This window comes from Danio aesculapii, chromosome 22 (assembly GCF_903798145.1).
Source record: "Danio aesculapii chromosome 22, fDanAes4.1, whole genome shotgun sequence".
In the NCBI taxonomy this organism is placed as follows: domain Eukaryota; kingdom Metazoa; phylum Chordata; class Actinopteri; order Cypriniformes; family Danionidae; genus Danio; species Danio aesculapii.
This window is the reverse complement of record NC_079456.1, coordinates 11966169-11984036: the sequence shown is the minus strand read 5'-3', so window position 1 is coordinate 11984036 and position 17868 is coordinate 11966169. Positions and strand designations below refer to the sequence as shown.

The window sequence follows — 17868 nt, the reverse complement described above, 5'->3', positions numbered from 1 at the left end:
ATGTTGTTGCGTCATGACGCACGACGTCACGCGGCAGGCCCTGGTCATGTGACTGGTGTTGCGAGGAAGCGCAGTCCATCAGAAAATCGTCCCGAGATGAATCGAATAATCATGAACACCGTATTTGCCTTTATAGGACTTTTATCAGGTAAATTGGCTTTATATTTGATCTTTAACATGTACGTCGTTTTGTTTTACAGAGTCAGGGGGATTTTAGCGTGTGTTTAATGAATTAATGGCGGCTGCAGTGGGATGCCATAATCCGCAGTCATGTCAATCGATCAAATATCTCTTAGTTATCAATAATATCCTGTTAATTCACGAGTATTTGGGAAGATATTGTGTTTATGCTGCACTAGGCTGTGAATGAAAAAGGGCTTTAGTGTTAAATGTTGATCGTGAATGAGGAAGCCCCAGCAGGTCATGTGACAGTCATGGTTCATTTAACAAATCCCACATTTCTGATCAATATTATGGTTATGATATTAAGTCAAGGATATGTATATATGTTTTTATACTAGACGGGATTTTTATGGTTTATATTACACTGGACACCCAAATATGACAATTCCAGTGCCTCCTAAATGCAAACTGCAGATATTAATGTTTGATTTAAAACCTAACTCAGAATAATTTATATTCAAAACTATATGTTCAACATTTGGAGACTATATAGTTTCAATTATGTTTATTTTGATATTTCTATGCATCACAGCACTGCATTATTGGATTCTTACTATTTATATAATTTACATTTTCAACTGCTTTTTTACTTATTTGCTTTATATTATTATTTTTTTATTTGTTTATAATGCTTTACATATAATCCTGCTTAAAAACACTTCTTGTAATGCACTTAAAATACACAAAATGTCATTGCAAGGTCATTGCATTAGATACAGAAATGTCAAAGCAATTGTCAATTATTGCGAATAAAGATTATGAAAATATGTGTCTTGTTTTTCTGTGTTTTCTGTCAGGTGTTTTGGGGGACAGTTTGACAGTTCTGCGTAGCCCTCAGTATGTGACTTTTCGGGATGAGCAGTGGCCCATATCGGGTGAAAAGATCCCAGATTTAGTTTCTCTGACCATGGGCTTCTCTGTTCGTGAGGTATCATGTCTTTTTTCTTCTTCTTTTTTGTAATAGCACATATGATGTCTCAATGTGAGTACTGTAGTAAAGTTGTGTTTTTTTTGTCTTGCAGGATCTCGATTGGCCAGGTCTGGCTGCTGGCTCACTGTTCCAGCGTCCTCGTGCTAACGCTCTGATCGTTGTGCGTGGCATCGACAGCTTGGACTTTCCGAAAAACGTTTCCTCTTACCCTCTCGAAAATGTGAGTGACACATTCTCACATGCTGGATTTAAAATGATGTGTGCTGTGCTTTGTTTTTGTCTGGCCTTCTATGATCTTTGACTCACTTTGCAGTTTATCAGAAACTATTGAGTAAAGATAAATAACTCCCCTTAGAACCGGAAAATGGGAAACAATGTTCATCAGCTATATTTGTAAGTTTCAGAATTGAGCAGCAGTGTAGTTTCCCCTCTAGACTTCCCCATTTTATATCATGAGACATAAGACACTTTTATCTATACTTATCCATCCATCCATCCATCCATCCATCCATCTATCTATCTATCTCTGTTCATAGTACTAAAGACTAAAGGGTTTAGTCTAGCTCCAAAACAAAGGGTGATACAGCTTTTTATCTTTTCCATTTTTAAGGAATTAGTGCATAAAAAGGTGTCGTATCAATTGTATTGCTTATCTGCAACTTATAATCTATCATACTTTATTTTTAACCACTAAAATGTCATTCTGTAAATTAATTATGTAGAAAAATCTTCTCCTGTCAATTTAAAATGAACATCATTATATCACATATTATATGACTTATAAGGACTTAAGGATCACAGTTCAGCCTCTAGTCTTAATACTAATTAATTGCATTGATTTTTTTTTTTTTTAGACTTAAATACTGTCCTTCAAATGACTGGGTTTTACCCATTTGTCAGCCTGAAGTGTTCATTTAAAATAAACAAAAATGTAGGATTTATGTACTTGAAGAAGTACAAGTCAGAATTAAAGCTGTAACCGAAAAAATTGACTTAAAATTGCATTACTTTTCTCTCCTAAATCAATTCTAAGTTTAGTTTTTAACAGTAGATGGTGTTTTAGGCTAGAAGGTTAAAAACTAACCTAGAGTGACATCTGTTTTTTAAAAACTAGCCCAGAGAGCCATCTACTATTAAATACGCATCTGCTGTTGAAAAGCTAGCCTAGAGCGCTCTTCATAGATATATACACTAGATATCACATAGGGACCCTGAGCATGCATCAATAGCGCCACCATATTTGTACAGTGCTCCCAGGACAAATGTTATTCAGCTGCACTAGTCAAGACAGTGTGCCAAGGTGAAGATGCTAGACTTTAGCGCAGTGTAGGGCTGTAGTAACGAGCAAACAAAGAAAACAAAGCACAAAGGCAGAACATTTCATTGGTAAGATTTCGTTTTTTACGTTTTTGTATGTTATAAATGTTTGTGCTTAACAAGTAATGTCATTGATAATAATAATACAGTCTCTTACTGCATTTACCATAAGGCAAAGGAGCACCAACTCGCACTTAATACCAGGCTTATGCTAGTTTTGTTGAATAAAATAAGCAAACAATGTTATTGAAATATGACAACAAGACACTGCGGTGCCAAAAACTTGTGTTATTGTCGGCTAAGTGAACGAGTCATTCATAACGGTGATTTATTCACAAACGAATCGCTCCCTCCGTTAGAATGAGAAGTGGAAGCAGGAGAGGGGGTGTGTATCAGGACTCGGATTAAATTACATTAAACATGGGGGGAGGATAATACATTTCCATGCACACAAACACACACTCTTTGTCAGCAATGCCTTTGCGGTCACACCCGTCAATGTAGAAAAGTGATGTAAAAGTATAATTTTTCGTAATTTAGAAAAATATGTCCATACTGACCACCGGGAAGACTCCCGATCATAGATATATGTGTATATATGTGTACCCTGTACATAAATGGTGGCTCTATTGACGCATTCCCTTTAATAGACAAGCGCTCTCTACTGTTTAAAAACTAGCATAGAGAGCTCTCTACTGTTTAAAAACTAGCCTAGAGTGCCATCTACTGTCAAAAACTACCCTAGAGCACCATCTGTTGTTTATAAACTAGCCTAGAGGGCCATTTGCTGTTTAAAACTAGCCTAAAGCACCATCTGCTGTTAAAAAAACTAATCTAGAGCATTATCTACAGTTAAAAACTAACCTAGAGCATCATCTACTGTTAAAAACTATCCTAGAGCACCATCTACTGTTAAATAAACTAACCTAGAGCGTTATCTACAGTTAAAAACTAACCTAGAGCATTATCTACGGTTAAAAACCAACATAGAGCATCATCTACAGTTAAACCTATCCTAGAGCACCATCTACTGTTAAAAACTATCCTAGACGCAATCTACTGTTTAAAAATTGTTTAAAAACCACCATAAAAGTGTGTTTGTTCTGTTAAAAACTTGTCTAGAGTGCCATCTGCTGTTTAAAAACTAGCCTAGAGCGCCCTCTGCTGTTTAAAACTAGCCTAGAGTGCCCTCTGCTGTTTAAAAGATAGCATAGTGCCATCTGCTGTTTAAAAACTAGCCTAGAGCACCATCTGCTGTTTAAAAACTAGCCTAGAGCACCATCAGCTGTTTAAAAACTAGCAAAGAGCACATCTGCTGTTTAAAAACTAGCCTAGAGCGTCATCAGCTGTTTAAAAACTAGCATAGAGTGCCATCTGCTGTTTAAAAACTAGCCTAGAGCGCCATCAGCTGTTTAAAAACTAGCAAAGAGCACATCTGCTGTTTAAAAACTAGCCTAGAGCGTCATCAGCTGTTTAAAAACTAGCATAGAGTGCCATCTGCTGTTTAAAAACTAGCCTAGAGCACCATCAGCTGTTTAAAAACTAGCCTAGAGCACATCTGCTGTTTAAAAGCTAGCCTAGAGCATCATCAGCTGTTTAAAAACTAGCATAGAGTGCCATCTGCTGTTTAAAAACTAGCCTAGAGCACCATCAGCTGTTTAAAAACTAGCATAGAGCACATCTGCTGTTTAAAAGCTAGCCTAGAGCATCATCAGTTGTTTAAAAACTAGCATAGAGTGCCATCTGCTGATAAAAACATGCCTAGAGCACCATCAGCTGTTTAAAAACTAGCATAGAGCACATCTGCTGTTTAAAAGCTAGCCTAGAGCATCATCAGCTGTTTAAAAACTAGCATAGAGTGCCATCTGCTGTTTAAAAACTAGCCTAGAGCACCATCAGCTGTTTAAAAACTAGCATAGAGCACATCTGCTGTTTAAAAGCTAGCCTAGAGCATCATCAGCTGTTTAAAAACTAGCATAGAGTGCCATCTGCTGATAAAAACATGCCTAGAGCGCCATCTGCTGTTTAAAAACTAGCATAGAGTGCCATCTGCTGATAAAAACATGCCTAGAGCGCCATCTGCTGTTTAAAAACTAGCATAGAGTGCCATCTGCTGTTAAAAAACTAGCCTAGACCGCCATCCTCTGTTAAAAAAATTAGCCTAGAGTGCCATCAGCTGTTAAAAAACTAGCATAGCGTGCCATCTGCTGATAAAAACATGCCTAGAGCGCCATCTGCTGTTTAAAAACTAGCATAGAGTGCCATCTGCTGTTAAAAATTAGCCTAGAGTGCCATCTACTGTTTAAAACCAGGCCTAGAGCGTCTTTTGTTATTTAAAAAGTAGCCCAGAGTGCCATCATCTGTGCATTTTTGAGAATTGCAGAAACCATTTCTCTCTTTTTTTTTTTTGCCCAGATCTTGTCAGAATACAAACATTTCATTTTTACATTATGGTGAATTACGATGGAACATTCTTTCACCCATATTTTATTTTCACATACTGTATGTTCATTTTAAACATTGAAGTGGACACTGTACTTGCATTTAATATGACAGACTACTTTCTATGTATACTAAATCATTGTTCTAAATTGGGTTTGATGCAAGGCCAAAATGAAACTATCTTTCTTAATATCTGTTATTCAGTCTGATGTTTTATCTTCCTGTCTGTCTGTTTGTTGCAGCCGGTTCCGTTCACTCTGGACAGTGTGGCGAATACAGTTCACACTCTGTTTGCTGACAGCACGCCTGTGGTCTTACAGCTTGCCCCCAGTGAAGAGGTATGACCATAATGAAACACTAACCACACTTATGATGCCTGCAAACAAGCAAAATGATCTGCATTGCAAACCATGCATCTGAGAATGAAGTAGTGTGCAGTTTAACCCTTTATAGGGCACTCTTGAAATACTCATCAGAAATAAAATACCAATGCTTCAGGGGGTTATTACAAGACTTTTGAACTTTTATGACTTAAAGGAAAGTTGTATTGTAATGTATGTCAATGAAGTACTATATGTGACCCTGGACCACAATGTACAACTTGCATTGAGCAGGTATATTTTTTGACAATAGCCAAAAGTACATTTACAAGTACTTTACTTACACTTACAAGTTACATGAAATTATTTTGTACATTTTCTACTTAAAATATATCATAACAAAATTTGGATTAGCAGCATGCATTGCTAAGAATTAAATTTGGACAACTTTAAAGGCGATGTTCTCAATATTTTTATTTATTTTAATCATACATCAATGAAAAAGCTTATTAACTTACATGCAATCTATTAATCCCAATTTTCAAAAACAAAATTGACACTTATGACACCAAGAATATATGAAGAGTTCAGATGCAAAACCCTCTAAATCCATCAGACCTCTTTTCTTGTAAATGAGCATTTTCTATCAGGCTCCTATAATTAGGCTCAGAAGTTTCATTTTATATGTAATGAAAAGGTTATTAGCTAGTAAATAAAATAATAACTTTTTCTCACAATGTCACTTTAGACAATTCTTTGGCTTTTAACAAATTAGATTTTCTTTTGCATCAAAACCAGCAAAATCCATTTCTGCTTTTGTTGCAAAAACCTCTAAATCCACCTATTGGGATAAAACAGTGTATTTAGTTGAAAACTTACTAAAGATGCAATTAGAAATTATTTTTCTAAACATAAAACATTTCACAAACCACCTAGAATTAAAAATACATCTGTCAAGTAAGTGGCGGTTCATTCCGCTGTGGTAAACCAGGGAAAAAGCAGAAGGAAAATGATTGAAATCTGTCAAGTAAGTGCTTTAATCAATAACATTAAAACTGACATTAATTAAATCGTAACAATCTGTTGTCATTTCTGATATTTGGGATTCAGATTTAATGCAAGTAGAGCAATGTAAATATTGTAAACTAAGCTTGGTAGATTCAAATATTGTAGTTTAAAACATTGTGAAACATCAATATCTGTGCATTGTCCATTAATATAAAAAGCTTATCAGACGTATAGGTAATATGAATTATATAATTTAAGTAATATATAATGTAAGTAGGCTAATATAGATGTATAGTTTTATGCATTATATTTATCTTTTAAAAAATAGCTTACATTAACAGATAAATCACAAGGTCATCCTACTGGGCAACAAGGGGATGTCTCTCAGACAATTTTAGAAGCTGTCATTCATTCATTCTCACCATACTCAAGGTCTTGGTCTCTTTTTCGTCTCTTGTTTATCCTCATAGCATCCATGTGGGATAAAAAAAAGGCATCTTAACAGTGTCTTTCATGAAACACAGTTGCCACTTAATGTATAGTAAATCGGACTCATTCAAAGTAGTGTCGCTGTGCAAAAGCACGTTATGAATACATGTTAAATTTCCGAATTTACATTGTATTTCCTTTTTCTTATTATGCACAGAGTTTTGAGGTAAGGCACATTTTCATTCGCCATCCACTTACAGTCGGACAGGCTCATCCAGTTCATCAAACTTCGTCTTTTAAAATCAAAATCGGAAGCGGAATGAAATGCTCTCCTTATAAAGCCGGCGTATTAGCGCGCTGCTACATTGAAAACATATGATTCGATTCGTGCCTTCTGATTATTCTATTGCTGCAAGTGGAGTTTAGCAGCTTTTGCATACAAACTGTTATTTCTGAATGCGCTGACGCTGCGATTTAGATGATTTAAAGCAAATCTATTTGTTGATGGTGTAGTACGTGCCTAAACAATTCACTCATTATATGTCATTATCTCATTTTTGGTGGAAGTGGCATTTAGCGGCTTTTGCATCTGAACTCTTCATATGGTTCTTCCGTCAATAAAATACCAAAGGTGCACTAATTTTACCACAGTGTTTATATAAAAACCAAAACAAACACGCCCATAACCCAACAGGAACCACCCCTTTTTTTGATATGTCAGTCATAGTTATTAGACACGCCCCTTACTGCTGATTGGCTGTGAATGTGTTTTTTGGAACTAGATCCGACCCTGGTAAAAAAAAAAAAAACATTTTTCAAATATTGTTGAGTGCACATTTAAATGAGAACCTACTTTGAAGACTATTATAATAAACTGGCCTGCTTTCAATGCTACAACGCAATGTTTATTTGCCTTTATTTCCTGAAAGTAAAAATTTAAATATATTTTTCTGCTTATCCATTATGCCACTAATCTATAAACTGCAAGATGTTTTCTCAATGTTGTGAGGACTATGTCATGTCATGGTTACAAATAGAAAAGGTTAAATCATATAAGCAGAGTTGTGGTTTTGACACCCTTCAAAAAGAAACTGAGGAGCAGCACTTAGCTAAACTTAGCATCTAGTATCAAGAGAGACCAATTTAAAGAAATTAAAAAAATGATGTCTATGGAGTGTGGATACAAAACTAGCAACAAATAATGCTTCAGGTTTATTTGTGTAAATATAACAAAGTGTTATGTGTGTGATTAGGATTATTTTTTCAATAATTATTATTTCAAAGCAGCTTTACAAATAGGGGTATGTTAGTACATTACAATCAAAATCAGAAAAAGTTAAGATATGAATAGGGTTAACAACAGGAGCTGTCAAAATATACCAGCGATATGCAGTTGCACAGAATAATTCACTTTTTCAAAGAATTTGTTAATAAATTTGAAAATTGTCGGTGAGAATAGCCTAGTGGTAAAGTGCGCCGACGTGTATCACTGAAGTGCATATATCTCTGCTCCACATATTTTCCTGTCTATAATCTCTACTATCTTGTCCTGTAAAAGGTGAAAAACACCTTAAATAATGGTGTTATCTGTAATATGGATAAGAAAGTGTCTGGTGCTTATGGAGAGGAAAGAGTGTTTTCAACAGGTAAATTGTTCAGCCCTCTGTGTAGCATAATAATATGAACAATAGTAAAATAATAATGACGTAACATACATAGGCGAACAATATGAATGGACATTAATGGAAAGTACATCAATATTCAATGAAGATTAAGTATGATAATAACAAATGAATGAGTAATGAAAGCATAATAGTGCTGGAAAATTTCATAACACCAAATCGCTCAATTTTTTTCAGAGTAATAAGTTTTTGTAGTAATATTTTAGGGAAATTTTAGGGTATTTTAATTTGATTAATGTCTATTATTTCTAATTATTATGTAATGTTATGAATTTACAATGTACAATTATAGAATAATGTTCAATTTATGCCATAAACAATATATTATTATATATTATTATTATATTAAACTATTAGCTCCGTAAACTACTAATTTGCTGCTTAATAATAGTTAGTAGTTGGGTTTAGGTACTGGGTCGCATAAAATCTTAATAATAAGCAGGTAAAAAGCCAGTAGTTAATATTGTGAATTGTTATTAAAGTGTTACTTAATTTTATTATATTATCTTTATCATATTACTTGTCATACGTCTGATTTTATATTGAAAATAAATAAATAAATAAATAAATAAATTATCATTGAGTAATATGGCAAAAATGATAATATTGAATTATAACTTGTTGCGGTAATTCTTACAAACTATAAAATGTGATAAAATACCATGTATTAAACTTATAACATTTGTCTAATACTGATAGAAGTCTTGATTTTTATCTTTCAGAGGCTGTATATGATGGGAATGGCCAACACAGTCTTTGAGGATCTTCCCGTCACTCTGCAGCAGATTCGTGGACGTCTGTCCCAGGACGGATCCGTTCTCACATCCCTTCCTCTCGTCTCTCTCAGCCGCAACAATGAGGTAAACGCGTGCTCTAGTATTTCTGTATCAGTTTATTTTTTTAGACTATGCAGTATATATACATAGCTATCCAGTCCAGACATGAACTGTTTTTGGGCTGAAGTAGGAAGTGGCTTTCTCTGACTTGCTTTATTCATCGATATGTGAAAATACTTATTACAAATAGAAACCGTTGTTCAGAACGTGCATGTTGGGTTTGTTTTACCCACACCAAACTACGTGCTGGTCTAAATATATATGTGTGTGTGCGTGTATTTCAGGCTGATCTTCTGTTCCTCTCTGAGGTTCAGGTGCTGTATGACATCTCAGCTCTGGTGAGTTTCACTACAACACATTATAACCGTTTGTGAGAATATTTTAAGGGAACTGTTTTAAACAGGCAGACTCCTACATGAATTTTAGTATATTTATCATTGACTAAATTTGAAGATCTTACATGATCTGAGTTTTGTTGTTATTTGTGTGTTTTGAAATGGCGTTAAAACATATAAATGAATAAAAGACCATTTGTTTCGTATAAATTAGGTTTCATTTCTTAGTTTTTTCTTTGTTCCGTCTTTCCAGTTGGGAGAAAATTATGGTTGTGTGATATGAGCAAAAGAAACTCATCACCATTTTCTTGAACAATATTGTGATTTGGATTTTAATTATAATTTTGACACACACACACAGATATCTGAAACATATTTCCAAAGGAAAACAATTAGATCTTTATCAAAGACCTGTAACATGCCTCTAAAACAGACATAAGGCAAAAAAGAATTGAAATCACCTGTCTAAATAATCAGTCTATAAATAAATAGAGTAATGTGTGTGTGCCGTCAAACAAAAGTAAGGCTCTGATGTTCTGTTTGACCACGTCAAAAGTAGTTGTATGTACTTTTCTACATGTTCACAGATATGTTTTTGCCATGCGAAGGTCATAGGGCTGTATGATTAATCGAAATTGAATCGCAATCGCTATTAGATAATCGCAAGGGGCTGCGTTATGAAATATGTATTATTTAATTTTCCCCACCCAGAGAAAATGCGTGACTGCTGTCTGTGTGTGACAGTCTTACTAGCCAATTGAGTGAGCACACTTTCGTTCTGCCCAATCAAAATTGGGCAATTGAGCTATGCGGAATGCCCACAATAAAAAACAAAAAACAGGACAGCACGGACAAGTGTGATTATGGCATCTTCTGCTTCAGAAGCATTAATAGACGAATTGATGTCAAAGAGAAACAGCATTGGTAATATGGGAATATTTTGGTTTTAAACTCAGACACCGAACAAAAACAGGTAATTTTTTGCAGAATTGTTGATTATTGAGCTGAAGCTTGACTACAAAATCAAATCGCAAATCAAAACGCAGTATCTCAGTTAGATATTTTCCCCAAATCACACAGCCCTAATAGATCATAGACCTCTTTGTGACACTGCCGTGAAATAGGCTGTTCACGTATCGTGACTTTTGCATGCACAAGTTCATTATTTCCATTGGAGGAACACTGATTGCATATTGGGAGTGACGCGCGTATTCCATGCACACCCAGTTGAAAACATCTCTACTTTCAGAATGCTGCAAGCGTACCGACCGATCAGCTTCATACTTTGTATAGAATATACACATTTCGGTACACTAATTACCTCAGACAAACACAGAACATCCAAACATGGTTGGTGGTTGCCGAGCAACGACAAAGGAGCATGAGTGCAAAGCGTGTTGAATGCTGAAGTAAGCGATGCGCCTCGCGCTTTCCACACGCTTTTAAACACAATATGTGACTGACAGGTCTTACACATTACCTGATTCTGCGATACATCAGCCTTCCTCTATCCAAAGTAATCCCACACCACAGATGTTGACTTTTTGGGAGGCACCAAGTCCTCCTGTGCTGAACTCATCATCCCTGTTTATGCAGGCTATTTGTCATTAAGCTCAGCCACGCTGTGTAATGATTGGTTTAAATAGCATGCTGTGGGAAAATCGTGCTGTAAGGCAGTGGTCCTTTTTCTTACCACAGACAGGTCAGCGCTTGACAATTTTATTGTGGACTGAGGGGTTGGGGGGTGTGGGGTTTGGTGTTGGGTGGTCGGAGGTTCATAGGTTGCTAGGCAACCAGTCGTTTTCTCAGATGACGACAAGCTGTCACTCTGATACAAGTTTTGTTTATGGACAAAATTACAAAGCACTGCAGTGTTCGGCTGTTCTGTGTTTGTCTAAGATAATTAGTCTACCGAAATGTGTATATTCCATACAAGCTGAACGGTCAGCTCCTGTCACGTGACTCGCGGTGCGCTCCTCCCGGCATTCATTCAACTGGTGCGTCTAGAAGAACTCTGCGTGAACTCTAGAAAAGACGTGATATGCGAACGACCCCTAAGGCCGCCGTCGTTTGCGATCTACAGCAGTTGATCTTCTTGCACAGACATGCTAGATTCACCTGATTTGTTGACAAATGGGTTGGGAATCTATTCCTTGGCAGTTTGTGGGTCCTTCACTGGGCATTTTCCCCATAGCAAAGCTTTACAAAGATATGTTTCTTACTCATTTTGCTGCTTGTGGGTTAAATTTGGGCACTCAAGTGACCAAGAGAATATGGTAATTTTTCTAAATAAAAGATTAAAAAAAAAAAAGATTGTTCAGACTCGGATAATACATAAAACAGAAATAATTAATGATTTCTTTGCACCCCGGTACCAATTGATCCACAGACCGGTACCGTTCCGCAACCTAGCAGTAGAGGACCACCGCTGTAAAGCGATTTAAAAATTGCGCTTGTTCAATTTGCGATTTCGATACAATTTCAATTCATCGCACAGCCCTAGAAAAAATGTCAACATTTTCTTTATTATTTGATGTAGCCAGATTTTTGAAGGACGTCTATGTGTTGTCTATAGCAGTGTTTCCCAACCCTGTTCCTGAAGGCACACCAACAGTACACATTTTCAACCTCTCCCTAATCAAGCACACCTGAGTCAACTCATCAGAAGATTAGAAGAGTCTCCAAAACCTGAAGTTAATGGGTCAGATAAGGGAGACATTCAAAATATGTAGTGTTGGTGTAACTCCAGGAACAGGGTTGGGAAACACTGGTCTATAGAAATCTCATAGTACATGTTTGGTCACACTTTACAATAAGGTTAGATTAGTTAATGTATTTACTAACATGAACTAATGCAGGTTTCACATCAATTGTAGTATTACTTTTTGCACAAGAAAATTACATCAAATGTTATTGCAAACACCTGAATAAAGGAAAATTACTGCCGCATGGTGCAAATGATGCAGAATGCATGACGTTTGCTGCGAATGAGTGGAATTCAGCGTGGAGTTCAATAGTCAAGTGAAAAATATGGCTGAGGGGAAAAAACATCCTGTGAGTAAACTAGAGCTAGTGATGCGCTGCTCCAGGCTTAATGTGAACTCAGCTTAAAAATGAAAAATACATCTGAAAGATGCTGCAGCATTTATTAACCACAGTTCAACATTTACTAATGTGTTATTAAAATACAAATTTATGCTTGTTAACATTAGTTAATGCATCGTGAGTTAACGAACTATCAACCAACAACTGCTTACATCAACAAAGATGAAAAAATCCTGTAATATATTGTTTGTTCTTTAGTAAATACATTAACCAATCTTCCTGTAAAGTGTTTCCAACTATATATTATTTGAAAGTTGTTTAAAAAGTCTCCAAATCAAATCTGTAATCCACTGAAATGACAGTGGTAGTTTTAAAACATAGATAATTGTGCTAATATTTCCGTTATTTCATCTTTATTTATTTAGTGCTTTTACAATGTAGATTGTGTCACTGCAGCTTAACATAGGAGTTCCAGTAAATTCAAACTGCTTCAGTCCAGTTTTCAGAGTTGAAGTTCAGTTCAGTGTGGTTTACTTGTCATTGCTGAAAGTCCAAACACTGAAGAGCAAATCCATCGATGCGCAGCTCCACAAGTCTTAAACTAAGCAAGCCAGTGGCGAGTGACTCCACTGAGGATTCATTCTGTGTTGTTTGAACTGTTTGCTTGCTACAGTTGCAGAAACACAAGCATCTGGCCAAAGATCCTGCTCCTGATCTTTACTCTCTGGAGCTGGCGGGACTGGAGGAGATCGTCCGCCGCTACAGCACAGACTCGCCTCAGTACACCGACGCCACCAGGATCCTCACAATTGCTTTGCAGAAGGTATTGGTGTGAGCTTTTTACTGTTTTTCTACTACAGTGATTTACATGGAAGGAACAAGCTCCATGAAATTAAGCCTGATATTGGAAAATGCGGTGGAACCAAATTGTTTTTACCCGCAGTAGAATCTGTAGGTCACTCCAGGATGACACACGAGTTTTAAATACTAGCAAAATATCCTCTCACATGTTCATTAATTGCAAGAATCACCTTATCTATGAAGCATGTTGGCTTTAATTCTGTGAGGATTTCATTTCTGTTCCGCTCATTTTTAAAGAGATATTTAACAATATTAAACCAAATACAGATTTAGCAAAAATTATTTATTTAAAAACTTAAGTGTGCATTTTCTCACCATGAAAATAGCCGTAGAAGCTTGAATAGTGTTAAAGCAAACAAAGGAACAAACTTTCAACAGTGTTTTTTTTTAATGTAGTGCATTAGTGTATTAAATATAAATATGGTAATAATAGTGATTATATTTGAAATATAGTATTTATATTTCTAGTATAGTAAAAATATTGCAATAATTATAGAGTTATACATTACATTTTATCAAAATTTGTGTTATGTTAGGATGGTGATCAGTTTGTGTGTGTGTGTGCGTGCGTGTGTGTGTGTGTGTTACGAAATACATTTTCTGCATTGCTTAATTCAATTCACCTTTTCAATTCACCTTTATTTGAATAGCACTTATACAATGTAGATTGTGTCAAAGCAGCTTCACATAAAAGGTCACAGTAAATAGGAACAGTGTAGTTCAGTTTGTAGTGTTTTAAGTTCAGTTGAGTTTACCTCAGTTCAGTGTGGTTTAATAATCACTACTGAGAGTCCAAACACTGAAGAGGAAATCCAACGATGCACAGCTCTATAGATCCTGAACCATGCAAGCCAGTGGTAACAGCGGAGAGGGAAAAAAAACTTCACTAATTGGCGAAAGTGAAGAAAAAAAACCTTGTGAGAAACCAGACTCAGTTGGGCACAACTATTTTAATTTCTCCGCTGGCCAAACGTCTTGTGCAGAGCTGCAGTCTCAGCGGCGGAGGCTGGAAGCTGGCCTCAGCGAAGACTCGTCTGTCTCTGTAGCATCATAGGAATCAGTCTCATGTTCTCCACTCCTCCATGACCATCACAGTAGCTGCTCAGGATATGGACCGGTCCGGGATATGGAAACCTTGGGATCATCTCGTCGTTGGTCTTGGATCGAATCAGTGACTCTGCATAGTCTGAGGGCCTCGGGAAGAGTATCCCCAGGTGGAAATGGAGAATAATTAGCGTAGCTCATAGTGTATATAAACAAGATGCAGAACCTGTGTGGAAGCCCGCTAAGTGGTGCACTGTGTGTATGCTTTACTAAACAGATAGGTCTTTAATGTAGTTTTGAATAGGGAGAGTGTGTCTGAGCCTCGGACGTTATCAGGAAGGCTATTCCAGAGTTTAGGAGCTATAAATGAGAAGGCTTAAAGGGATAGTTCACCCAAAAATGAACATTCACTCACTATTTACACTATTCACCCTCAGGTGGTTCCAAACCTTTGAGTTTCTTTCTTTTTAATCTTAATTTTAAAGATTGTTAAAACTAGTAACCATTGACTTCCATAGTAAGAAAAACAGATACTATGGAGGTCAATGGTGACAGGTTTCCAACATGTTTCAAAATATCTTATTTTGTGTTCAACAGAAGAAAGAAACTTAAACAGGTTTGAAAAAGTAAAGGGTGAGGAAGTGATGACAGAATCTTCATTTTTTTTTATGTGAATGAAACCTTTAAATGGAAACAAGACATTTAGACAGTGCTATTTAGACACTTAAAAACTGTGACTTTTATTTACAATTCCCAAAGTGAATAAAAACAATGAAGTAATCAAAAATAAAGAAACAATACTAAAAATATACTATTAATATACTATTTACAGTATTTAAAATGGTTTACAAAAACAAAGATGGGGGAAACGAGAGAGAAGGCTGAAAGAATTGTAGCGGCGCCAAAGAAAAGAAAAGAACGAAACCCAAACAATGTCTAACTCCCCAAAAACATCTAACTAACTAAATGAATACAAAATAAACAAACACACGATGAGGTTCTCAGAGTGTCCTAATCCTACTCTATCTAACCAAAAGTTCAAGGGGTGGTGCTCTCCTCTAATCTAATGTACTAAACACAAGAGTAGTCCTACATGTTGCAAAATGAACAGTTGAAGTCAGAATTATTAGCCCCCCTTTGAATTTTATTTTTCTTTCTTAAATATTTCCCAAATGATGTTTAACAGAGCAAGGAATATTTTTTCTTCTGCAGAAAGTCTTATTTGTTTTATTTCAGCTAGAATAAAAGCAGTTTTTAATAAAAAATAATAATAATTTTTTCAAGGTCAAAATTATTAGCCCCTTTACGCTATGTTTTTTCGATAGTCTACAAAACAAACCATCATTATACAATAACTTGCCTAATTACCCTATCCTGCCTAGTTTACCTAATTAACCTAGTTAAGCCTTTAAATGTCACTTTAAGCTGTATAGAAGTGTCTTAAAAATATCTAGTGAAATATTATTTACTGTCATCATGGCAAATAGAAAATAAATCAGTTATTAGAAATGAGTTATTAAAAGTATTATGATTAGAAATGTTTATAATATCTTCTCTCCGTTAAGCAAAAATTGGGAAAAAAAATAAACATGGGTGGGCAAATAATACAGGGGGGCTAATAATTCTGACTTCAACTGTATGTCACGTGACCTTCTTATCTGTCCGCTTCGTCCGAGCCTTGTAAATAACAGGACAAATGAATGAAACTGATAAATGCTTTGATACAGATGGCAGATGGATTATGTGAACTCCGAAACAGGCAACGACAAAACAACAGAATACACAGTTAAACAGGGTCTTTCTTTAAACAGAACACAATAAACACAAGCACAGGTGCAACAGAGACTAGAGGGACTGGTGAGTGGTCTTGGCCTATTGGAAATGATGTCAGAGTGACGTGACAGGGGAGGAATGATTGACAGGATGAGTGACCAATGACCGGACCTGGGAAAAATGAAAGGAGAGAGAGAGCGAGAGAATGCAAACAGGGCACAAACAACACAAGCACGTAACAAATGCTATTGACTAAATTATTTACATATTTAGTTTTATTAAAATTTCTGAATTTTTGTTTACTAGGAACGCAAAATCATTGGTTCTTTTGTCATTTATTCATATAAACTGTCATTCATTAAATAAATAAGATTTCTACACTCAAAGTGCATCAAAGTGTGTGTCTGTGTGTAATTTGTACTGTTAGTAGTGAATAATGTAAACAGTGCTTCTGTTTTTAACGCTTTTGTTCATGTGTGAAGTTTGCAGATGACGTCTCCAGTGTTTACGGAAACAATGCGGTTGTAGAAGTCGTGACCGTGAAGACATTTGAAGTCCCTCTTACCAGAAAATCACGCTCCATTCTCGAGTCCAAGCAGATCGTAAGTCAAAACCTAAACATTTCAGCATGAAAAAATGAAGTGTTCTTGAAAATGTGTTGATTTTGGAGCATTATTTCATTCATCAGGGCTCAAGAAGAACCAATCGATTCAAGAACGTGCCTGTAAGACATTAAATGTTGAGCAGTAGGTTTTATGTAGCGTTTAGCAGGTGCTTTTCAAAGTATTGCTTGGCTAAAGGGTTAGCTAGCACTAGCATGTTTTTAGTTTTGTGTTCTGTTAGAGAAATGGTTTCACCCTTATTGAATGTAACCTTCAGAGCCAGTATCCTTCTTGTTTTTCTTCTAAATAAAGAGACGTTTGCAGAACAGTAGAACCCCCCCACTGTTGACCTGCTCCTGAACGCTGACCTACTTTTTAACACTTGCATGTGGTTGTTTCAGAGTAACCCTGGAAGCCCCTACAATCTGGCCTACAAGTACAACTTTGACTATGCTGTGATCTTTAACATCATCCTGTGGCTAATGATCGTGTTAGCATTAGCCGTCATCGCTACCTCCTACAACCTCTGGAACATGGATCCAGGATACGATAGCATCATCTACAGGATGACCAATCAGAAGATCCGAATGGACTGAAGAAGTCCGTCGCATTCCATTCCATTTGTGTGTGTGTGTGTGTGTTTGAATGTGTATGTGTGTGTGTGGTTTTTTTTGATGTCGTTGTACAAATGCTTTTGTCTTTATGACTCAATCGAACACAGAGATAAAGATTATTTATTGTTGGAGAATCTTAATCGTTGTATGGTATGAATCTACTGAAGAGGATGTAAAGAGTTCAGATTTAACATATTTATTATTGTTTGTCGTTCACTTGATTGTGCTCTTCACCGTCCTGAAGACTGGATATAGTGTAATTACACCATTCCTGTGTACATTTGCTCTGAATTGCTGTCATTTTCATTGAGTAGAGCTAGAAAGTGGGAAATGAGACGTTTAAAGTGTGATGTTTTGTTGTGTATAGATGTTGTTCATGCTTGGTGTACAAATGCAAGTGTAACCCAAATAATAAATCAAAATTCCATCACTTAAAACAGCTTTTA

The 17868-nt window shown here is 36.1% G+C and overlaps 1 protein-coding gene across 1 annotated transcript; it reads left to right on the top strand.

Moving 5' to 3' along the window:
* On the top strand, positions 1–17859 carry atp6ap2 (ATPase H+ transporting accessory protein 2). The gene is made up of 9 exons (XM_056448040.1): positions 1–148; positions 981–1111; positions 1206–1334; positions 5116–5211; positions 9035–9172; positions 9433–9486; positions 13202–13351; positions 16689–16808; positions 17210–17859. The coding sequence occupies exons 1-9, from the start codon at positions 1–3 to the stop codon at positions 17402–17404; spliced, it is 1161 nt and encodes a 386-aa protein (XP_056304015.1). The 3' UTR covers positions 17405–17859.
* The last annotated feature ends 9 nt before the right edge of the window (positions 17860–17868 follow it).

What these genes read in the sequence shown, in the direction of transcription:
- atp6ap2 (XM_056448040.1), top strand. Translation starts at nt 1, where the DNA reads ATGTTGTTGCGTCATGACGCACGACGTCACGCGGCAGGCCCTGGTCAT. An exon ending in TGGGCTTCTCTGTTCGTGAG is followed by an intron (nt 1,112 to 1,205) that starts GTATCATGTCTT and finishes TTTGTCTTGCAG; the next exon opens with GATCTCGATTGGCCAGGTCT. An exon ending in CTCTCAGCCGCAACAATGAG is followed by an intron (nt 9,173 to 9,432) that starts GTAAACGCGTGC and finishes CGTGTATTTCAG; the next exon opens with GCTGATCTTCTGTTCCTCTC.